The sequence below is a fragment of the Oryx dammah genome, unplaced genomic scaffold, assembly GCF_014754425.2.
Source record: "Oryx dammah isolate SB20612 unplaced genomic scaffold, SCBI_Odam_1.1 HiC_scaffold_2, whole genome shotgun sequence".
Taxonomy (NCBI): Eukaryota; Metazoa; Chordata; class Mammalia; order Artiodactyla; family Bovidae; genus Oryx; species Oryx dammah.
The window spans coordinates 9,040,036-9,063,769 of NW_024070186.1; the positions used below are offsets into that span (position 1 = coordinate 9,040,036).

General features: G+C 46.6%; 1 protein-coding gene across 3 annotated transcripts; it reads left to right on the forward strand.

The window, feature by feature from the left end:
* Positions 1-205: 205 nt before the first annotated feature.
* SETD4 (SET domain containing 4) lies at positions 206-22,604 on the forward strand. 3 transcript variants are annotated; one of them, XM_040264288.1, is made up of 11 exons: positions 206-307; positions 3,234-3,403; positions 5,665-5,760; positions 10,299-10,336; positions 12,694-12,782; positions 14,323-14,752; positions 15,552-15,726; positions 17,414-17,495; positions 18,383-18,463; positions 21,359-21,482; positions 22,332-22,604. In XM_040264288.1, the coding sequence occupies exons 2-11, from the start codon at positions 3,331-3,333 to the stop codon at positions 22,464-22,466; spliced, it is 1,323 nt and encodes a 440-aa protein (XP_040120222.1). In that variant the 5' UTR covers positions 206-307; positions 3,234-3,330; the 3' UTR covers positions 22,467-22,604. The 3 variants fall into 3 exon arrangements, with proteins under 3 accessions (XP_040120222.1, XP_040120231.1, XP_040120239.1); XM_040264297.1 differs by lacking the exon at positions 206-307 and adding an exon at positions 686-956; XM_040264305.1 differs by lacking the exon at positions 206-307 and adding an exon at positions 996-1,252.
* Positions 22,605-23,734: the final 1,130 nt, after the last annotated feature.

A 23,734-nucleotide genomic window follows, 5' to 3' on the forward strand; every position in this document is an offset into this window, starting at 1 on the left:
AGAGGAACATAAACTCGCGTGACATTCTGAAGGGAGAAGTTACGCTGTTCCTTGGACACCCAACTGGGCCAGATGACCTGAAGTGCCCTTACGCTGAAGAGGAAGGTGGTGAAGCACTCGGGCCCACGGACAGGCGGGGGTCAAAGCAAAGTCAGCCCGGAAATGGGGGACGGCCTGGCCTTGCAAGGCCTCCGCCCCGCCCAGCAAGGCGGAAGTGAGCGGGCCACAGAGCGGGCCAGGCTGCTGCCCTGGCAGACACACACTTGGCTGCTCCTCCCTTGGAACTACGGAAGGAAACACGCTCCAGGTCGGCTTTCAGAGCGTAGACTCCTGGTCCACTGGCCACAGGGTTTTCTTACTCCTGGACCTGCAGTCCATCCACGGACGACCCTAGCTAGCTCTGTCAGCCGCGCGGTCCCCTTCCACCCCTCCCCCCGGAAGAATGCGCATGTGCAAGCCGGTAGGCAGAGGCCCGCGGCGCCGAGAGCTCGGCCTGGCGACCAAGGACTTGGGTCAGTGGGGCCTAGAGGCGGGCCTGGCGCCGCTCGGCTGTTCCCCCTGCTGCTGCGGCCCGCTTCTTTAACTCGCGAGCAACTGCCGTGCTGCTCAGGGTGTTTACGCGCTTCGGGCCCGCCCACCGCCATCTTGGAGCGGCATCAAGGTGCGCTGGCAAACTTCCGGGGCGGGGCCTCCGGTTGCCGGGGTAACGGAGCTCGGCTTCCTCCTGGGCTCCCCTTCTTTTTATTTAAAAAAGAGAGCTGAATTCAGATCGTTCACCCCCTGCCATGCCGCTGCGCTTTACACTTAACGCCCCCCAGTCTTTGGGGCTCGTTCTTTTATCGAAAGTCGACCCGAGTATCCTCGGCGCGAAGGGCCCTAAGTCAGGGCGTTTGTAAAGCGGCCGGGGTCTCAGCCCTGTGCCCTCCGGCGGCAGCAGAGCTGTGGGGCGGGGCGGGGTAGGTGCGGAGGGTGTGCCAACGGAGGGGCGACCTCCGTTCTGGCGTATGAGAACGGGGGGCGAGGACGGTGCTGCCAGCCGTGCGGTCGCCCTGGCGCCACGCGCACACCTCGCTCCCCGGACCACGGGTCTTGGGGGTCCGCGCGGAGTCGTCCCGGCCCGCGCGCTGCAGTGGCGCTGGGGACGCCGAGGGGACGAGCCGGGGTGGGCCCTGGGGCCCGACTCCACCTTCGGGTCGATCAAACACGGAACCTTCCATCGCTGGGAAGTAATAGTACAGTAATAGAGCCTGGGGTTCGTGTCTCGTTATTCATGGGCTGCCTGGTAATTTTTAGTAATTTAAAAAAAACAGTGGTTTGGTTAAAGTAGCGTTGGTCGCTCAGTCGTGTCCGACCCTTTGCGACCCCATGGACTGTAGCCCACCGGGCTCCTCTGTCCCTGGGATTCTCCAGGCAAGAGTACCGGAGTGGGTTGCTGTTTCTTTCCTTCTCCAGGGGATCTTCTCGACCCAGGGATTGAACCTGGGTTTCTTGCGTTGCAGGCAGATTCTTTACCGTCTGAGCTACAGGGGAGTCTTAAAGTGCACATAATATGCACATACGTAATATTAGGGTTATGTCACTTATGTACTCATATATATATATACATATATATATCAGAATAGGAAGTTACAGAAGGAAGAGTAAAAGCCCCCTCCCCTTGTGCGGTTTAGTATATTTTCCTAAATCCTGTTGTTTTGTAAACATAAAATGTGCCCAATGGAGACCAATAAGGGGGTCTTTGAATTTGTTCTGCAACTTTATTTTTTCACTTAATATATCTTGTATATTTTTCTATCTTCGTAGGTACTTTCAACTAATGGCTTAATAATACTCCATTACCTGTATCATGCCAGTGTGATTCATGGATTTCATTTTTATATTTCTGAGGAAGTAACATGTAGAAACTGGAGTGGTCACTGTAGATTTTATAATCATCTCTTTGCTTTGTTTGCTCTCTTGGTTCTCATTTTCTCCCTAATCTCTGGCAACCACCTACTTAGTTTATGTTTCAGGATCCTGGTTTTAAGAACAAATTATTACTTCACACTGAAAGAGAATCCTTTTTTTTTTTTTCCTGTACAACTTCCTGGCAGATAGGGGCTTCATTGCTTGTTTTTTTTTTTTTTTTCAAAGTATAGTTGATTTACAGTGTTGTGTTAATTTCTGCTGTACGGCACAGTGATTCTCTATATATATTTATATGTATAAACACATATACATTCTTTTTTATATTCCTTTCCATTATAGTTTATCCAGGATATTGAATATAGTCCCTGTGCTATGCAGTAAGCCTTGTTCATTCACTCTGTATATAATAGTTTGCATCTCACTGCAGTCCATCCCTCCTCGCCTCCCTCCCCAGGCAGCTGCAAGTCTGCTCTCTGTCTGTGACTGCTTCTGTTTCATAGGTAGGTTCATTTCTGTCATACTTTAGATCACCATATAAGTGGCATTGTATGGTATTTGGCTTTCCCTTTCTGGCTCACTTCACTTAGATAACCTCTGGTTCTGTCCATGGTGCTGCAAATGGCATTATTCCGTTCTTTTTTTGAATGGGTGGATAGTACTCCATTGTATATATGCACCATATCTGTAGATGGACATTTAGCTTGTTTCCATGCTTTGGCTATTGTGTATAACTCTGCTTTAAACATAGGGGTGCACGTATCTTTTTGAATTATAGTTTTGTTCAGCTATATGCACAGGAATAGGATTGCCGGATCCTATAGCAACTCTGCTTTTAGTTTCTGGAGAAACCTCCCATACTGTTTTCCGTAGTGGCTGCACCAATTTATATTCCCACCAACAGTGTAGGAGGACTCCCTCTTCTCCACACCCTCTCCAGCATTTGTTGTTTGTAGAGTTTTTAATGATGGCCATTCTGACTGGTGTGAGATGGTGTACCTCATTGTAGTTTTGATTTGCATTTCTCTAATAATTAGCAATGTTGAGCATCTTTTCATGTACGTGGCTACTGTTTATTCAGAGTACAGTTAGGCTGTTGCTTAGTAAATGTTGATTAGCATTGAGATGTGCACACAATTATGAACTCGATAATGAGAATTTCCATGATTAATCAGCATTTAGTAGGAAGTTGAGATAAAACTGTTTTAGAGGGACCAATATAATGGTAATTCTGTTACTGCACAGGGATCATGATTTAGCTCATAGTATAATCAATTTGTATACAAAAACATTTTAGAGAAATGATTTATATATTTATGTCCTTACAGGTACAAAGAACGGTGATTGTCATACAACTGGAAAGAAAAGCAAAGAAAATGCTTTTTGTTTTAGTTCGGACAATTAAACAGAAACTTCATTTTTAATATGAAGAACAGAGGAGGAAGAACAAGCCGGATCAGGAGACGAAAACTCTTCAGAAGTTCTGAATCAAGAGGAGGTACAGTTTTGATTCTTTTGGTGCAAGTAATGACAAAAGGAATCTTTTGCTGGTTGATATTAACAGATACACAGAGCTTTTCTCAAAGGCACATAAGCAGTGTTCATAGAGAATACTTCGAATACTGGAGTGGGTAGCCGTTCCCTTCTCCAGGGCGTCTTCCCAACCTGGATCTCCTGCCCTGCAGGCAGATTGTTTACCATTTGAGGCTCCAGGGAAGCCCTCTTAGAGAATCCTGTTTTGTAATAGTGCCATTTTATTCTTTTAAACCCTTCCGGGATTATAGATGTATCGCTTCAGCTCTGTCTTCTCTGGGGATGACTCCTAGGTTTCTGTTTCTTGGCGTGACCTCTCACTACCTGTAGGTTATCAGTGTTTGGACATAAGTTTATCATTTCAAGTTCAGTGTAACCCAGTCTGAGCGCGATACTGTATGTGAAGGTACTTGGCCCACTGGAGAGGACTACATAAGTGCACTTGTTTTTGATGACAGCAAAATGTCTCCCCGCTGACCCGCAGCACCTCAGCACCATTGGAGGTTGTCTTTGCCTACGTAGCCTTCTCTGCCCTGCAGGCCACCTGGTCTTTCTTAGGTTAACTTCTCCCTCTCTGTTGTACCCAGAGGTGACCTCAGCCGGTTCTTCATCACATCGCTGTTTTTCTTTCCTGTTGGTAGTTCCAGTTGCCACCGTCAGTCTGACTTTTCCTAAGGGACTGTTGCCTCTTTGGTTTAGGAGCCTCCAGGATCTTCACTGTCTTTATTTTTAAAGACCCATTACCCTCTGTCTTCCTTCTTCTTTTTTTTTGGTCACACTGCGTAGCATGTAGGAGCTTAGTTCCTGCACTAGGGATGCAACCCATGCCACCTGCAGAGGAAGCTGTGACGTCTTAGCCACGGGACCACCAGGGAGGTCCAGCCTCATTGTCTCCTGTATGCTGTTCGCCATCAGCTCCCTTTCTAAGTGCCCGCCCGCCTCTCCCTGTGCTGAAAGTATGTTCTCTACCAACCTCCCCCACGTCTGCCATTCCCCATAGTCTTTCTCCAGCCAAACCCGCTTTCTTCCCTTCTCCCAGCTTGTCGCCTTTCTCTCTAACCTTTGAGACTGAGTTGAGGTCTTATGTTTTCGGTAATGCCATTTCCAGTTCTCACTAATGCCACCCAGTTTCCAGGCTTCTTGGGTATTACTCTTCAGGACCTTCTGGTTTTCCAGTTGGTTTTTGTGGAAGTCTTGTTTCCCCAGCCAGAACATTAACTTCTCGAAGGTGAAGAGCATGTTGGACGTCCTCCACAGTGGTTAGCAGTGCTGGGAGTGTGTGTTAGTCGCTCAGTCGTGCCCGACTCTTTGCGACCTCATGGACTGCAGCCCTCCAGGCCCCTCTGTCCATGAGATTTTCCAGGCAAGGATACTGGAGTGGGTTGCCATTTCCTTTAGTAGTTGCTTATTCAGTGCTCTTACTGTGAACTCTTTAGGTTGTGATAACCTATTTTAGGAGCCTTGTATTTTGGATCATATGTTTCTTAAGAAAACACTTTCATTGAGGTATAACTGACCTACAGTGAATGTCACATATTTGATAGAATTTGACATATGTATACACACAGGAGGCCATTACCAAAGTCAAGATATGAACGTTATTTATCACCCTAAGAAGTTTTTCATTTCCCTCGGTAACGCTTTCATCTGGCACCTCTTTGAACCCTCCTTTCCTCCATCTTCAGACAACCACTGATTTGCTTTCACTATTGATTTGTGTTTTATGGTTTTATTTAATTATATAGTATGCATTTTAAAAAATCTGTCTTCTTTTACTCAGCATAATTATTTTGAGATAATTCTGGGTTGTTAATGTGTATCAATAGGACTTTGTTTTAACATGAATTATTGTCCATGATTTGTTTATTCCAAATGTTCTGGCAGTACTTATTAAAAAAAAAAACCAAAACCAAAACTGTCCTTTCTCCATGGAATTGCCTTTGCATTAAAAAAAAAAAAAAACAGTTGTCAGCATATGTGTAGGTCTGTTTTGGGCTTTCTTTTCTGTTCCATTGATTTCTTTATCTGTCCTGATGATGGTATCACACAGTCTTAGTTACTGTCATTTTTAGTGATACAAAGTTTTGAGGTCAGTATTTCAAAGTGTTTTTGGCTATCCCAGGTCTTTCATATTTCCATGTGAATTTTAAAGTCATCTTGTCCGTTTGGAGTGACCCAATTATATAGTGATTTTAGTCACCAGGTTTTCTTTCCTCTCTTGATTAGTGAATGAGAGCTACAAGCCTGAATTTATAGAGCTTAAGAGGTGGCTGAAAGATAGGAGGTTTGAAGATACAACCTTGATACCTGCTCATTTTCCAGGTAAGATCTGGCATTCATTCACCTGTCTCCTGAGAGATACATGGGCCCAGGTTATGGGAGAACCAGGGTGATTCTCGCAGGCAGGCTGTATTCTTTCTGGGAGCACGTCTTATGTTGTGTGGCAGGCATGCTGTCCTGTAGGTGCAATATTTATTTACACGTTACCTTATTTGGAAAATGAGTTTTAAGGGGCTTGTGGACAGAAATTCCAAAATGGTGAAATAAAATTAAAAGTTAGAAAAGGGAAATGAGAATAGAAAAATAAGATGAAGGCAGGGATAAGGATAACACCTAAAAGCCATAATTATGACATCCTGTACCCCCTATTGAAGGCGAGAGGGGAAGGGGGCGACAGAGGATGAGATGGCTGGAGGGCATCACCGACTCAGTGGACGCGAGTCTGAGTGAACTCCGGGAGATGGCGATGGACAGGGAGGCCTGGCGTGCTGCGATTCATGGGGTCTCAAAGAGTCGGACACGACTGAGTGACTGAACTGAACTGAACCCCTGTCAGAGGTGGGCTGCCAATTTGACTCCTCTGTCCAGCAGCCCAGTGTACATGGTCAGTTATCTGAATCTTAGCGTTCTGTAAGCACAACTAAATTGTTTACTCATCAGAGCTATAGGTATTTCTGGAATGTAGATGTGAGGGAAATGTCTTCACTGGGTTTTTGTAGGGAAGACGCTCTGTAACATGGGCACTGGTGACCCCCTTAACCTGCTCGTGGTGGTTTCGTGAGATTTTCATGCCCATGCAGCTAATGGGATTATCTCCTAGCTCGGGTGCATCCCAGGAGTTTTCTCAATCCAGGAGTTTCCAGAGAAGCAGTGGGGGGGGGGGGGCTTGTTCCCTGGGTGGGTGGCTTGAGAAGAGGAGCCCTGAGGGTAGACTTAACTGAGGAGGAGCCCCCTCTGTGGCCCTGGCGTCTACAGCCACCTGAACAGGGATGGGTGAATATTCTTTTCTGAAAGTTGAGGTGTTTCCCTGTGGAGGTTGTATTAACATTTACCGAAAATTGAGGATCTTGCCATGAAGTTTGGGTCAGCGTGCTCTTCCGGAACATTCTGTCACAGAAGTTGGGGAGCTGGTGGCTATGGGCATGTGCCTGCGGACAAGGCCACCCAGCTTTGTCCACAGGTGGGCTTGCGGTCACCAGCGAGAGGACCGATGTGCTCCTCAAATGGGTTTCGGGTTTGCTGTAGCACAGAGACAGCTGTGAGCTGAGGGCCTCGAAGCTCAGTGTCACAGGGCAGGTGCAGACGTTTCACCTTATAGAATGCTTAAGTCATAAGCCTCTGAAGGTTCCCCTTGGCCCTTAAAATGATCCTTCAGGTAGCCATTAGGTAATTTAACTTGGAGCACACTGACTTCCTTATATGCCCTCAAGATAAACTGTTTACCTCATGTGCTCCTGGTCTAGTGAGGGGATGTGTGTGAAGTTGTTCCCTATGTGTCAGTAATACATGATGACTTTGGGCTAAAATACTTGATTTTGAACCATTCTCTGTTAGGATTGCTCCTTTTTTTTATGAAGATGAACGATATTTATTAGCCTCTAACACTGTTTAATTTTCTGTTGCTGTGTGTCAGGGAATGCCTAATAAAAAAATATACCTTTAGATTTTACTGAATAGAGTTTTTTTTTTTTTTTCCTTAATAAATGTGTTTAAAAAATGTATTTATTTTTGGCTGTGCTGGGACTCCGTTGCTGCCTGTGGGCTTTCTCTGGTTGCACCAAGCAGGGCTGGGGAGCTACTCTGTAGCCGCGGGCACAGGCTTCTCGTTGCACAGCACGGGCTCTCCGTGCGCTGGCTCGGTAGCTGTGGTGCGTGGCCTCAGTTGCTTCAGGGCATGTGGACCTTCCCGGATCAAGGATTGAACCTGTGTCCCCTACATCGGCAGGCGGAGCCTGAAACCGCTGGCCACCAGGGAAGTCCCGGATGGAATTCTTTGAGACGATCAAGAGAAAAGCAGTGTCCAGAGTGGACTTGCTGTGCCTAAGGCCTGCCTACTCCTTGAGTGTCACTTTGCCTTGAGAAGGATAGACTTAAAATGATCAAGCTGGAATTGGCATATGGTTTCAATCGAATGCCTGAAAATAAGTAATCTGTCTATGATTTAGAGCAGTGAAGAGTTATCAGTTTTAAAAGTGGCAACAACTTCCTCTGGGCCTGTGTCCAGATTCATGGTGATGGCCGAGCTAAAGCAAGTGGTTTGGCAGTGAGCAGAACCCAGCAGTTACAATTCTGGGGCCAAGGAACCTTCATCAGTATGGGCTGCTGTAACCAATTACCATAGACCCAGTGGCTTAAACAGCAACTTACTTCAGACATTTCTGGAGGTTGAGAAGTCTAAAGCTGTGGTTTGGGCAGATTCACCATCTAGTGAGGAGTGATTCCTGCTTTGTGAATTGCCATCTTCTCGTGTCCTCACTTGAGGAACTCTCTTCTCTCTTCCTACAAGGGCACGAATTCCATTCACGAGGGCTCCACCCTTATGACCTAGTCACTTACCAGAAGCCCCACCTCCAAACCCATTGCACTGGGGGTTAAGAAATCAACATGTGAATTTAAGGGGACACAAGCATTCAGTCCACAACGCCTTCCCTAAGTGTTTTCTATATCATTAGCTCTTAATCAGTGTAGGATAGCAGAGAAAGTTCATGGGATTCTGTCAAAATGTGTGAAATTCTGGGGAATTAGTTTGTGGAGAGTCAAGGCAGGATTCCAAGTTAAAAGCAGGATTCAGTCTTTAGACTTTGATCTGATTTATGCTTTGGGAGCAGACCCTGGTATTTCCTTTTATTTTTATTTTATTTTTTCCAGTATTTCCTTTTAACACTAAAAGCACTGTCCAAATCTGGGCCTTTTGGATAGATAGCAGCAGAAATTATAAGGCAGTGAGTAGTGTAATAACATACTAATGACCACTTCCTACCTTGCCTTAGTAAGTACAAGTTACTGTGACGTGTTTTCTGGTCTATTGACCACTGTGTTGTGGACATATAGGTAAAGTACCTTCTGGATTTATTCCATCTGCTTAGGTCTGTTCATATATGTTTAGAGAGGAATTTCCACTTAAATTAGCACATGAATTTTTTTAAAGGATGAAAGTGAAAGTTGCTCAGTCTTGTCCGACTCTTTGCGACCCTATGGACTGTGCAATTTAGAGAATTCTCCAGGCCAGAATACTGGAGTGAGTAGTCATTCCATTCTCCAGGGGATCTTCCCAACCCAGGGGTCTAACCGAGCTTTCCTGCATTGCAGGTGGATTCTTTACCAGCTGAGCCACCAGGGACTCCACAGGAAAAAGTTCCTCCCATTTAAGGGTTTTTAAAGGTTCTGGCCCACAGGGATGATTAACTTTACTGTGGGACACACAGAAGAAATTAAGTTCTTAAAATCAGAACCATGTGTTCGAGCAGACAGTATGCTCTAGGTAGGAAGGACTACTCATCAAATTAAACTTGCCAGACACCTGATTCCGGCCTTGAGTCAAGAATTCTCTTCATGATCCAGAACCTCCCATTAGGCCCACAGGCATTGACTTTTGCTATATTATATTCCCTCCTATCTGCGAGTTTGAGCGAACTTCGGGAGACAGCGGAGGACGAGAAGCGTGGCGTGCTGCCGTCCGTGGAGTCACAAAGAGTCGGATATGACTTAGTGACTGAACAACCACAACAAATAGCCGAGAGAAAAAAGTCAGAAACTGGTTTTGAGAAGACAACTAGAGAGAGTTCATATAATGAGTACAGGTCATATCGTGCCCATCTCTTTGCGAAAAGCTGTCTGCTGACTGGCAGGAGGGGAGCGCTGGGCACGGAGGGCTAAACTTACGGATGTTGGTGGCGTTGCCAGAGCCACTGGGGAAGCTAGTGTCATGACTGTGCCCTGGTCATGACAGACCAGAGCAGCTGGTCAGAGCAGCTGGTTCTGGATCTACCTCGCCGAGCTTGTCTGGTCAGAGAGCACGACTCGTGGCTTGTCCTGTCTAGGAGAGCGCAGCTCGTGGCTTGCCTGTCTGGGGAGGGGAGGGCACAGCCCCAGGCTTTGTGGCACCTGAATGGGCTTTAGTGGTCATTCAGCCAAAGACTGGAGATCATTCCTGCGGAATGCTGGGTCTGGTAATGGGTAGAAGTAACCTGCGGGTCCAGCCTCCGAAGTTGGGTGGGCATCCTGGGGAGTTGGTCCCCCACCTCGGCCAGGAGACCCCAGGGGAGAGAGTCCAGCTTCAGGTGGCCCGTCCGAGACCCAGCACCTGCGCTGCCTGAAGGCGATCATCTTTAGGTGTCGCCTCTAAGGCGGACTTTGCCCTTCAAGGATCATAAACCCAAAAGGAGGTTGAGACATTGTCCCGAATAGCTTCTTGATCTTCGGTTTCCCCGGGGAGTCAAAGGATGCGAGATACTCTGCTTCCACTTTGTGTTATTTTGAAGTTCACCCACATATGCAGAATAGTATCTTTAAGCTACTTCAAGCTCTAAGACCTTGAAGCTGTCATAGGATTTATCTTTTTTCTCTCTTTGCGTTTGTAGGTACAGGAAGAGGACTGATGAGCAAGACGTCCCTGCAGGTGAGAATTTCTCTCTCACCTTGAAACCCAAAGTGGATTTTTCTGCTTGGTTTTGGGGTTCAAGTCAAATGAATTAAAAATATTTTAGACATACTTTTTTTTTTTAACTTAATGGATGGGTTTGAATACAGTTCTGTCAGTTAGAATTGTTTGCTGTGTGCAAGAAACAAAGCCAGTGTCACGGAGCACACGTTTATTCGGTCGTCAGGTCAACCAGCCTGGGTAGGTGGTCCTGAGCTGTGTGGTGATACGGGCTTCATCAGCTCAGCTCCAGGATGTAGCTCCAGGGTGTAGCAGGAGGGAGCAGAGGGTGAGGAGGGGCAGGCTTCTGCTCATTCACGAAGTTCCAGCCGCATCTCACCTGCCAGTGCCCAGGGAAGGCGAGAAGGGAAAGTGTGTTGGGGTGCACGATTAGCCGTCTCCGCTGCAGCAGGTTTGTGAGTCTGATCATGTTTTAAATGTGCTGAGGGTGGGCTGGGGCTGGAGGAGAGCCACTCAAATCTGAGCCTCCGTAGTAGGTAGAACCCAGCAGGCAGGGAAGGGGACCTCTCAGCCTGTCCCGGGGTCCCCTTCTGCCAAGCGAGGCCCCTGACCCCCTGACCCAGCTTCGGTCTCTGAGGCTGGACAGTGAGCAAGTAAATGACATAGCTGCTCTTCAAGGTCTGTTTTAGTTCTTCCGTGCTATTTAAAGGACATCCAATGCACAGTTTTCTGTAGAGCTAGACATGAATTCCTTATTTGTAATTGTTTGAATTTTCTGTTTAAAAATTGTCTTATATTTACTCCTTAATTTAGATAAAACCCAGCTGTGTCTGTATCTTTAACCTAAAGAATGGTAGCTTTTAATGTTGTAATTCTATTATGCTATCATAATTTTTTTTCATTTTTAATTGTGGTAAAATACAACATAAAATTTACTATCATAACTATTTTAAACTGTGCAGTTGAATAGTCTTAAGTACATTCACCATTCACATTGTTGTGCAGTATCTTTCTTTTTGAGGGGAGGTATATGACTATTCTGTAGCAGACTTTGTACCTCTGTACCTCTCATGAATATAGTCGTGACTATGGGTAGTTTTGGATCAGGAAATGATATTTGGCAGTTACATTACATGTACTTTCAATTGTGGCTTTTTTGCGAAAACTTTGAAAATTGAGACATTTTACACATAGTGAAATACACACATTTTAAGTGTCCAGTTTGATAGGGTTTTGATGATGAAGACATTTATCTCAATCAAGATATAGAACCTTGTATTCAGAGGGTTGGGTTTTTTTGTTTGTTTGTTTGTTTTTTTGTTGACATGGGATGTCAGAGCAGGAAGGGATTTTAGTGACCGTACCAACTCAGTCTTTTTTTGTGTGAAGATAATTGTTCTTTAAATTTTTTTTTTTTTTTAATTTTTGGTCTTTGGTCTTTCTTTTTTAATTTTTGAGTCTTTGTTGCTGTGCATGGGCTTTCTCTAGTTGCAGCGAGCAGGGCCCACTCCTTGTGTGGTGTGGTGGCTTCAGCCGTTGTGGTGCACGGGCTTAGTTGCTCCATGGCATGGGGGGATCCTCCCAGACCAGGGGCTGAACCCGAGTCTCCTGCACTGGCAGGCATATTCTTAACCACTGGACCACAGGGAAAGTCCCAGCTCAGTCTTGATTGACAGATGAGGAGACCAGAAACTGAAACGAGATTTTTGGCCAAGATGTTTAACCCCAACTTAGGTGTCAGTTATGATGAAAGCAGGATCTTTTATCTGGCTTCTTAGTGCTTTATTTCTACTGGTCTGTTCCTTGGTGTCTTAATTTTCCTTCCTGTGTTTCTGTCTCAGTGGGAGAAACTGAAAACTCTACTTTTGCAGGTGATCAAGTGAGATTCTTGTGCTGGGGGTGGGGGGCACCCTTGCCCTTTCTTCAGCTACTTGTTACAGGTTATATAGCGAATAGGTCATTACTGGGAATGAATGACCAGGCACGTGCATTTCCTGGAAGAAATTTTTGGCGTGGTTTCTGTCTGTTGCCTATAGGTGGCACTATTTTCTGGTGTAAGAACAAGAAGGAACACTAAGGCCTTGAGTCGCGGGAGTGTTTCCACATTCCTTTCTGATGGGAGGTTGACTGGTGGTGGGTGTCAGTCACACCGTTAACCTCTGACTCTCGTTGGGGTTGTAGTGCCCGGCGTGGGAGCAGTCCTGCCTGTGTCTGCTGACTCAGCCTGGGGAGCCCATCCACTGGAAGCTCTTTGGTCGGCTATGGTTGGGCTCCACTGAGTTCTTAGTAGATGACTGGAATCAGGGACTTCAGAAGATTCACTCAGGTCCTCCCCCAAGCACGGATGTTCTAAACTTTACTTTCTTTCTGGTAAGGAGGGACAGACGATTATCTCGTTGCCTGAGAGCTGCCTGCTCACCACGGACACAGTGATCAGAAGCTACTTAGGGGCGTACATTGCTAAGTAAGTGACCGCTCACCAGCTCATCTGGCGCGAGTGTTTCTCCTTTCAAGTTTATGTTGCCAGCAAGTATGTCAGCTAAGGCATCGTCCCTTAGGACCCAGTCCCTTCTTGTGGCTAGTATATGTCAGAAGTGATGGAAAAGTTGATTCTATGAAGTTGGCTCTTAATTCATTGTAAATTGCATTTTTAAGGTTTTTAATAGGCTGCTTGGGAAGTGGATTTGAATTCCGAGCTGACCTTACCAAAAAATGAGGATTAAATGGGAGCATAGACGTAACACACCATAACTGAATGCCTTGACTTACAGCACTCCACACCTCTTCCACTGTTGTAGGTCTTGACAAATGTTATTTATGCTTTTATTTTTACCCTTACTGTACTTGCTTGAATTCTGCTTCAGCTATGAAGAGCTGTTGATTATATGAAGGAGCTGGTTAGATTTGGCATAGAAGAGAAGAGGCCAACATAGGAGCTGAAGACTGTTTTCTGGCTTATGTTATAAGGGCGTCTCTCTTTCTTTTGGGTGGGTTTTCCAGGACAGATTGAGGAGGGTCCTTAGCATAAGAGGTTTCTAAATGATAAAGAAAGAAAAATTGTATTGTTTCTCAACCCACGGTAAGCCCCTCTGGCTTACTTTTGTAAGAAGGCTGATATATTTTCATGAGCCTGAGTAGAGGCAAGGATGCTCTTGGTATTAACATTTTCTGTATGCTTCTGGAGTTTTGAGTAGAATGCATGGTTATATAGGAACCCGAACTTCGAAGGATTAATGAAAACTTTTCTAAGTACACCCATGCCACATGAGCTCTTTTTATTGGTAATAAACAAAAATACTGCAGTATATAATTTGCAATAGAATGGGTGAGTTTAAGACCAAAAACTTCAGAACTGTATAGGTATATAATGAGCTTATTCATTTTTCTGCCTGGGTTATTATTGCACAATAGAACTTCCTGCAGTGATAGAAATGTTTCATGTTGAGTTCTCCTGTATGGTAGCCACATATGGCCGATGAGCACTTGGAATGTGGCTCCTATGACTGGGGAATTGAATTTTCAATATTATTTAACTAAAAAGCAAGAATTGGAATAGCTACTGGTGCCCAGTGGGTACTGTGTTGAATGGGGAACATCTAGGTTCTTTCTATCAATTGCTCCCCATCTCCCCCAATTTTATATCCTTACTAAAGTGGAACAAGTGAAATGCCAGCAACAGCTTTAAAACTGGAGAAAAGATTTGGAAGCAAAGAAGTCTTTGCAGACAGTAATCTCTTGCAAACAAAGCTGGAACTCAGGTTACTGAGCCAGTTCTTGTGTCTGTGTGGCTTGTTCATGGCCTTTGTACTGGGGTGTGGTCCCGGGAGGAGGACCTTGAGGAAGGAAGACCCTCTCTTGGATGCATTCAGTGAACATAGAGTGTACTGACCACTTGGCCATAGCTCCTCTGGAAGCAGAACTAAGCCCTCAGATGTCTGCATCTCTTGCTTATTCCATATTTTGAATGAAAGTAACTCCTCCAATCTGAATTTTCATTTTAAAAGGTGGCAGCCTCCTCCATCTCCTCTGTTGGCTCTGTGCACCTTTTTAGTGTCAGAGAAGCATGCTGGGGATCGGTCTCCCTGGAAGCCTTACCTGGAGGTTTTACCAAAGGCCTACACCTGCCCAGTTTGTTTGGAGCCGGAAGTGGTGAATCTTCTTCCCAACCCTTTGAAAACAAAGGCCTGGGAGCAGAGAAGCCACGTGCAGGAGTTCTTTTCTTCTTCTCGAGGCTTTTTCTCCTCCCTGCAGCCTCTGTTTTCTGAGGCCATTGAGACCATCTTTAGCTACTGCACCCTGCGGTGGGCCTGGTGCACCGTCAACACTAGGGCTGTGTACATGAAGCGCCCGCCACGGCTGTGCCTTTCCCCGGAGCCAGACATCTGCGCACTCGCCCCCTACCTGGATCTGCTGAACCACAGCCCTGATGTCCAGGTGAGACATCCACTGGGGGACCCGGGTTCGGTTTCAGCAGGGCCGTGTAGAACCTGCAGCCGGAGTAGTGAGCAGAGCCCCAGGGAACGGTGCAGCTGGTCAGCCTCCCTGCCATCAGGTCTGCTAGGCTCCTGTCTTTCCTCCCGACCCTGTCTCCCCCTCCTGGCATCCTTTTCCTTTGCCCCATTTCCCGACTCTGCTCCCCAGACCCACAGAGCCTGGTGCCATGTCCCCTGGAGGGTCTGAACGAGCAGCTCCCCAGGGAGCAGCATCTTTCGTCCTTTCAGACCTGGGACCAAAGCCTCACTTGCTTTCCTGTCTCTTTCCCTTCCACACTTGGTGGCATTGCTCTCAGGGTTTAGCTGTGATCGCTGAGGGTCTTGCTCCTTTCCCTTGGAGCTCTGCAGCCTTAGAGGACAGGGCTTTTACCTTGCACTTGGAGTAACCACAGTGCTTTGCACAGGGCCTGGCACGGAGGCAGTGTTCAGCCAACAGTTTCTGACTGGATGGATGTTTGTGGGAAATCGAGAAGGGATCCCACTTTGGGAGTCAGCTAGAGACCTCTTCATCCCCAGGCTTCTGCCCTCTCCTAAAGGAGATGATTATATCCCCAGTGGAGTGAGATCGAGGCAAACCAAAGAGGCTGAAGTTCAGATGTGACATTTTTTTCTTCATGTGGGTACATTCTGTGCTGAGGACTTGAAAGCTGCATCTTGCATAAATGAATATAATCAGTTAATCTTTTTGGTTTTCTGCTTTGCTTTAAGAGACATGTTTTGCAATTTGTTTTTTTTTCTAGGTGAAAGCAGCATTTAATGAGGAAACTCGCTGTTATGAAATTAGAACGGCTACACGCTGTGGCAAACACAAGGAGGTTTTCATCTGCTATGGCCCCCACGATAACCACCGCCTGCTCCTGGAGTACGGATTTGTCTCTGTCAGCAATCCTCACGCTTGTGTTTATGTCTCAAAAGGTTGGAACTGACTTTGGTTTCATCACTAAGATAATTGGATTCCCTGCCACCAATCTGGTTCTTTTTTTATAAAAATGACAAAACCTTAAAATGTGTATCAGTTACTTTCTCCTAGGTAGGGCTATCCTAATTCTTATTGACCATGTCATTTCAGTGTTGAAGTAAAAGCAACATAGCTTTGATCCATATTGAGGTTAAGAACTGAGAAAAGTTTTATTGCGTTAGGTCGGACAGTAGAATGAAAGCAAAGGAAAACTCCTAGGGAAATAGAGTACCTGTACATGACAAGAAATGGGAATTTTGTACTGAGACATTGTCACTAAAGATAGATCAGTGGGGGCACTTGACTGCCATGGCAGTCCAATGGCTAAGAATTTGCCTTGCAATGCCAGGGACTGTACAAGTTCGATCCCTGATTGGGGAACTAAGATCCCACCTGCTTCAGGGCAACTAGGCCTACGTGCCACACCTAAAGACCCCGCATGACACAGTGAAGATGCTGTGTGCCGCAACCAAGACCTTGTGCAGCTCAATAAGTAAATGAATACTGAAGAAAGAATGGAAGCACTCTAAAAAATAAAGTGCAGGGTGAGAGAGTTCCAAGTAAAAAGGACTTACGAAACACCCATTGTGTGTAATCACACTGCACCAATCACAGGATAAATATGTTACACACAGCCCTTGTTTGAAGGGGTTTAAGGCCGCGATAAAAAATGGATTCCATTTGTGTTCTTTTGTTACTTAGCATCGTCATCATATTTTAAAAATACTTTACATATTAAAGTTGTAAAAATTCCAAATATAGTATTAAAAATAATACATGGAAGGCTGATTTATTCCCCCTTCCCTTCAAGCAGCAGAGAAGCAGTTTTCTAGGCGCTGAAGAAATGGCTGGAGGTTTACCGAGTATATAATCTGAAGTAATTTTAATATAAGTTCTAGTGGAAATAGAAACTTGGTCAAAGTGCTACCACTCCATCCTCTAGCTAAAGTAATAATGCCTTTTTTCTAAAAGAAATAGAACAGCAAAAACTGGGTCTTGCTGGGTCTCTTAGAAAGCTAGCTCTGAGACTAGCATTGTATTATCAGAATAACTTTTAATATTGATGACCATGCAGTATCGATTTGTTAAATACTCTGAACAAAATTCACACTTTATTTTTGCAAGTAAGAAAAAATAAAAAGAAATTTTATAAAAAAAGAGAAAAATCCTTCATTATCCCATTATCCCAAAAAGCTTTGTTAATTTTTACATCATCATTTTCAGTTGTTTTATGATTATAATCACTAATATCCAGATAGTTTTGAATTCTGACTTTTAAAAACCTGAGGCCTGGAAACATTTCCTCCTGATTGGCTGGAGCCTGAGCTTCAGTGGGTGTGGCTTCCCACTGGTCCTGTCACGTCTTCATTCTCCGATTTTGTGGGTTGATTTGCTTTGTGGGAGCAGGAGCTGAGGTAGTGGATGTTTTGTCTGCTGTCTGGTAACTCTTGTAGCCTTTCAAGGGTTAAGTTGTGACCTCATTGAGTTGGACCAAGACTAGATTTTTTTTTTTATGTGAAAGAGGTAAAATTGTTTACATGTGTCTTAATTACTGATGGGATGGAAAGTAAGCTGAGAAGGGTCTTCTTTTTTGCCTGAATTTTATGCTCTACATCAGCCTGATTTTTTCTTTTTAAAATGCAGATATACTTGTTAAATATCTTCCAGCCACTGCTAAACAGATGAACAAAAAGATTTCCATTTTGGAGGATCATGACTTCATAGAGTAAGTGTTTCTCTCGAAATTTTTCCTTTAGGAAATCTTGATGAAAAATTGAGAGTTTGGGTTTTGAAAGGTGTGAGAGGCCTCCTGGCTCAGATCTGGTGACAGACAGCTATTTATTGAGCTCTTACTGTATACAGTACATTGTGCTTGATGTGTGGTGGGGCACACAAAGAGGGGAAGATACTTGTCAAGAGACTTTTCTGGGGACCTGAGATAGGAACTTGACGTCTTAAATGATTGTATGTACTGACTGGTGGCCCTGTGTGTTTGTTGCTGACATGTGGTCAGGCAGCATGGCATTACTCCTGCAAGCCAGCCTGGCCGTCAGTCACCCAGCAACCGGGTGCAGACTCTTGGGATGGGAGGTGCTGAGGTGATTCCACACCAAATGGGATAAACTGGGTTTGAGACCTTCCCTTCTCCCCCTTGCAGATTTTCTTCTTTAGATAAAACTGAGTTCTCAATAGTCCAGCAGCAGAGTGAGGGCCAGCTAGCTGTGATGCCACCGTTGGTTTGATCCTCAGGATAACCCAGACTTTTCTTCATCTGTCTCACTGTGGTCTCCTCATTCAGCTTCAGCTTCTTACCTGATCAAAAGAGCTTTCTACTTAAGCATTTGCAGACCCACTTTTCTCTTTTGTCTTTATGACTAAGACTGCGGGCTGCACCATGTTGAATGGCCCCTTTAAAAAAATGTGTGGCCCTTGAGCCATTTACTGGGGTGTAATGAAGTGTCACAGTGAGATTTGTCATTTTTAAAAATTAATTTTAGGGTTAGGGTTAGTTTGTATGGGAGTGTAGTTGATTTACACTGTTGAGTTAGTTTCTGGTGCAGGACACAAGAGATTCAGTGATCGATGCATACACCTGTCCTTTTTCTGCTTTAGGAATCTGACTTTTGGATGGGATGGACCGTCATGGCGGTTGCACACAGCTCTTAAGTTGTTATGTCTGGAAGCTGAAGAATTGTAAGTCCCCTGTCTGTTGGTCACCAGCTGCCACTACAGTTTGGACATAACTGGGGCTTTTGGTTTGGCCGACACTCAAACGCCCCATTTCAGAGGAGAAAGAAATGCCCTTGCATTACTGGGGCTGCTTATTTTTCGTGCGGGCTTCCCAGGTGGCGCTAGTTGTAACGAGCCCACCTGCCAATGCAGGAGGTCGTAAGGGACGCGGATTCAATCCCAGGGTCCGGAAGATCCCCTGGAGGAGGGCATGACAGCCCACTCCAGTGTTCTTGCCTGGAGAATCCCATGGACCGAGGAGCCTGGTGGGCTACAGTCTATGGGGTCGCGAAGAGTCAGACACGACTGAAGCGACTTACCATGCACATTCTTTGTGTAAGTTGCCCCACGTGGGGAATGTCTAGCTTTCTACGGTTTCTGGAAGTGTCTGGTTTTAGAGTCACAATCTGAGTGCATGGTCCTGAGAATTGGCCTCTCCTCAGATATTTCTACCCCCGCAACCCGGGTGACCTGCAGTTCGCTGTTCAGGGTGAACACTTTAGAAAGTGTGCGCGCTGACGCTGGTCACAGGAGAGTCTCTTGAGTAGGGAGGTTTTTCCCCAGAAGCAGACAGGGCTCCTGAGCACGGGCCCCCCGGTTCCATCTTGAGGGCAGACCCCGACACCCGCTGAGGAGAGGCCTGGGTCTCTCTGGAGGGCAGGCGGGTAGAGGAGACCCCGCGTCCAGGTTGGGTCCTCAGCACTCTGAGAGGCTGCTCGTCCTCCCCTTAGCGTGGCAAGCGTAGTCAGAGGGAGTCGGGGAGGAATAATGCCCGCTACTCAGCAGAAGCTCAGCTGAGAGAAACCGGGGTGGCTACATCCTGGAGGTGGCGGAACCCGTCCTTGAGCTGTGGGAGGGATTCGGGACGCCAGCGCCGAGACGTAGCCCCCAGCTCGGCGCCCGGAAGCGGCCGGCGCTCCTTCCTGTTCGCGACGTTGCCTATGTTTCCGTAAGGACTCTGGGAGAAAAAAAGCTCTTCCGGGTCTCCATGCCGGAAATCGTGTGTATTTCTCCTTAGCAGAGGCTGAATTCTGTATCGACACACTTCCTTCATTTTGTTGCTTGCTAGAAAACTCAGGCAACTTAATCTGTGGTCCGTCCAAGTGTGCCGGATTTTAAGGCATGCGAGTCATCCCTGACTCGCCATCTCATTTTTCCTCCCCGTGTCTTTCCTTTATCTTGTTTTGCCCATCCATTTGTCTTCCATTTCATTTTATCTCATGTGTACCCACCACGTAAGTTTCTTTGCATCTTCCTTGGAAAAAGGTACGAGTGCTTTTTCAAGACATGTTAACCTTGGATTAAAAAAGCAACTGGGTGTTTCCCAGGGGTCCTGCTGAGGCCTCTTTGCTTCCGTTGGAGTTCTTTTTTTTTCCCCAATCTAAAATTATTTATTTATTTAATTATTGGCTGTTCTGGGTCTTCGTTGCTGCAGTTGAGGAAAGCAGGGGTTGCTCTGTCTAGTTGTGCATGGACTTCTCATCGGGGTGGCTTCTCTTGTTGCAGAGCACGGGTTCTAGGGCCCTCGGATTTGTATAGTTGTGGTGCACGGTCTCAGTAGTTGTGACTCGGGCGCTAGAGCGTGAGCTCAGTAGTTGTGCTACACAGGCATAGCTGCCTTGAGGCACGTGGGATCTTCCCAGCCCTTGGATCGAACCTGTGTCCCCTGCATTGGCAGGCGGATTCTTAATCCCTGGACCACCAGGGAAGCCCTCCCTTGGCGTTCTTTCTGACTGGAGTGGTGTGGCAGAGGAAGCGTTCATTTGGGATTCTGCCTGACTGGTGTTTGCACACTTACTTCTGCCTCTCACTAGCTCTGTCACTTAGGCTCAGTTCTTCACTGTTCCGGATTCTCAGTTTCTTTGTGTCTAAAAGGTGGGGATAATAATGCTTTCTTTGCTGGGCAGTTGTGAGGGTTAAAACCAGTAGCGGTTTAGTAGGAAACGCTGCGCCCAGCGCAAAGGAATGTCCTTTCTTCCTTGCTCCCCCTCTCTCCCTCCCCTCCCTCCTTTCCTAAGAACCTGTCTGCTCCTGAGGTTGTCAGAGACGTCTGAGACTTTATACGCCGTGGCTTGGGGGCTGTGGGGAATTTCTCAGCGACTTTTGTGCCCTGCACTCGAAAGGTGCAGCCCTTGCCTGCCTCTTCCTCCTCGGCCGCGTCCACATCCACATTCTCCGCATCCGGAACCTGTCCTCCACCCCGCTTCCTTCCTCTTTGTGCTTCTACCTGGCATGTCGATTTTGGCCTGGCCGCCTCCTGCTTGGCGTCTTGCCTACCCGGGCACAGCAGCACTGTTGTGCCTGCAGAAAGTTGTCCCCACCAGCCCATGGAGCCCCCTTTCCTACAGACTTTCTTGTATAAAATTGGCATGACCTGCATGATGAAAAAGACTTCATGGTAGATTCTGCTTTTCCATTTGTAGAGCACTTGACTTTCTGAAACACGTCCTGTGTTGAGTTTGTCTTTTTTTTTTTTAAAGGAGACGCTGTATTTGAAGAAAACAAAAGCCGCTGCCTTTGCTCCTTAGTCTGTGGTCTTCTGGCTGTGGGCTCGCCTTCTTGTCTGTCCTCTTGTTCCCTCCCTGTGGCCGGTGGCCGTGGCTCCGCTTGCTTGTGAGCCAAAGGACTGTGATGCTAGAAAACTCAGCCCCTTGCTTCTGATCCCCAGGGTTCCTTCCGTCTTGTCTGCTGTGTCTGCTTCAACACAGGACCTGCATGTTGGCAGGAGGTTTGAGGGAATGCGCTGTTGGAATGAGTTTTATTATGTTTTTGGAAAAATAGGACAAGTGTTGTGTTGAAGTGGAAAAGCCTTTATTTCTGAGAACCTGCTGAAATGACCTTGCACATTTTTGGTTCTAGTATGTGCTGGAAAAAAGTACTTCTTGGGGAAATAATTTCTGATACAAATGAGAAGACAAGTTTGGACGTAGCCCAGAAAATATGCCGTTATTTCATAGAGGAGACTCATGCTGTGCTTCGAAAGGTATGATTCTAGAATATCTAATTCTTAAGTGTTTTGATTGAGAAATTGTTTTATACTTGTTGGATAGGAATAGTCCACCTTATTGGGGTGCTGTTAATGCCTTAATAAATAAACACTGATGTAATCTGTGTTTTTGACTATTACCATGTGTTTATACTGTTTAGTGGGCTTCCCAGGTGGCGCTAGTTTTAGAACCCACCTGCCAGTGCAGGAGATGTAAGAGACACGGGTTCAACCCGTGGGTGGGGAAGATCCCTGGAGAAGGGCCTGGCAACCCACTCCCATATTCTTGCCTGGAGAACCCCATGGACAGAGGAGCCTAGCAGGCTACAGTTCATGGGGTCACAGAGTCGGACATGACTGAGCGACTTCGCACACAGCACACACACACCTTTTAGTAGGTAAATTAGTGCATGAATTCTTTTTCATAGATTTTTAAGGTACTTTTTCCCCCTTTGTGTAGTGAATGTTTTAATTAAATGAGGGTTCAGCTCATTTGAATGAAAACATTACTGGGATTAATAAATGATTTTATTGAACCTTGGAGACATCATTGTGTTGGATGAAATAAACCAGGACATGAAAAGACAGATACTGTATGATTCGAATTAAATGAGAAGTCTAGGTTCCCAGGGATTTGGGGGCGGGGAGGTGGGGAGTTAATATTTAATGGGTGTGGTTTCTGTTTGGGAAGATGAAAAAGTCCTGGAGATGGATGGTGGCTGTGGTTTCACAACACTGTGACTGTACTTAGTGCCACTGAATTGTACATTTAAAACTGATCAGAGTCTTAAATCTTAGGTGTATTTTACTACACTAAAAAAAAAATTTTTTAAAAATAACTTGCAGGTTTCTCGCATGAAGGATGAAGAAGTGGCTTTGATGAACCAGTTGGCTTTGGTAGAAACACTGTGGACGGAAGAGCTGAAGGTTCTCCAGGCCTCTGCCAAGGCCCTGACCGCCTTGCAGACAGCTTTTACGTAACACACTTCACCAAGTGCGTAAGGTCGCCTCCTCTGGTGGGTGTGGCTTCTTTAAACATTTTAAACTCAGGTTTATTTTATATGGACTCACTGCGAGTCAACGAAGAGTTTCTATTAAACAGTTATCTGCTCAGTCCCATCCTTCTGCTTCTGTCTGTCTGTGGGGGCAAGTGGTGGCTGCTTGGGGACGTGGAGGCGCTCTGCAGAGGCCAGGTGGTTCCCGGGGGCCCTGGAGCTGTCGGTGAGTCCCAGCAGCCCTTCTTATGCCCTCAGGGTAACTTGCAGTCAGTCCTGGAGGAAGACGTCTGAGCGAAGTGCGACCTGGAATAGGGAGGGGAGGCTTGGACGGAGCCAGGGTCGGCCCAGGGCTCCGTGTGTGGTAACAAGAGGCTGTGCTGCTTTATGCTCAGAGCCCCCCACCACCCCCTCACCATTCTGGCTTTTGAAGTGGGGTTGTGGGGGACGCACAGCCCTCCCAGGTCTTGGCCGCCCTGAGCTGGAGTGACTCACTTTGAATTTTTCACCCTTGATTGCACATTTGAAAATGAGGTTGTTGGACTGGGATGGGGAGGGGGGTTTCCCTGTGCTCCCACCCAGCAGTGGGGTGGAGGAGCTGGCGTGGGGTGCTCCCTCTCCCTCCCCCTTCCCCTTCCCCTCCCCTTCCCCTCTCCCCTCCCCCTCTCCCTTCCCCCTCTCCAGTCTTCCCTCTGTTTGCAGTTTTTTTCCAGAATGTGTTTGAATTTCTGCTCAGCCGGTGTCCTCCCTTTGCCATCCTTTGTGTGTCAGTTCCTCCATCGTGTCCGACTCTGAGCCCATGGACTGCAGTCCACCAGGCTCCTCTGTCGATGGGATTCTCCAGGCAAGAAGAATACTGGGGTGGGTGTCCCTTTCCTTCTCCGGGGGAATCTTCCTGACCCAGGGGTTGAACCTGGATCTCCTACAACATTACCGTTTGAGCCACCAGGGAAGCCCATTGTTTGTGGTGCGGTTTTGACTCTTTTCTTCTGCTGCTTTTCTTCGTTGTAATGGGGGTGTTGTGAGCAATCAGAGATCAAGTTTTGTGCTGGGGGCTCACCCCACACAGCTCTTTCAGCTCTGCTCCCGGGATCTTCCCTCTGCAGCTCTCCCTGGGGGTCCTGGCCCCACCTAGCACAGCACAGCCTCAGTGGGGCCCTCTGCTTGGTTCTGGGACTCTGAGTAGGGAGACTGACCTAGGACAAAATGGGCATGCCTTAGCCTTAATCCTTACCAAACAGTATTTCTTAGCCT

Bases quoted from the DNA above. Each gene is read 5' to 3' on its own strand.
- SETD4 (XM_040264288.1), top strand. From the start codon at position 3,331: ATGAAGAACAGAGGAGGAAGAACAAGCCGGATCAGGAGACGAAAACTC. The intron at 5,761-10,298 runs GTAAGATCTGGC...TTGCGTTTGTAG, and splicing joins GATACCTGCTCATTTTCCAG to GTACAGGAAGAGGACTGATG. The intron at 15,727-17,413 runs GTTGGAACTGAC...TTTAAAATGCAG, and splicing joins TTGTGTTTATGTCTCAAAAG to ATATACTTGTTAAATATCTT.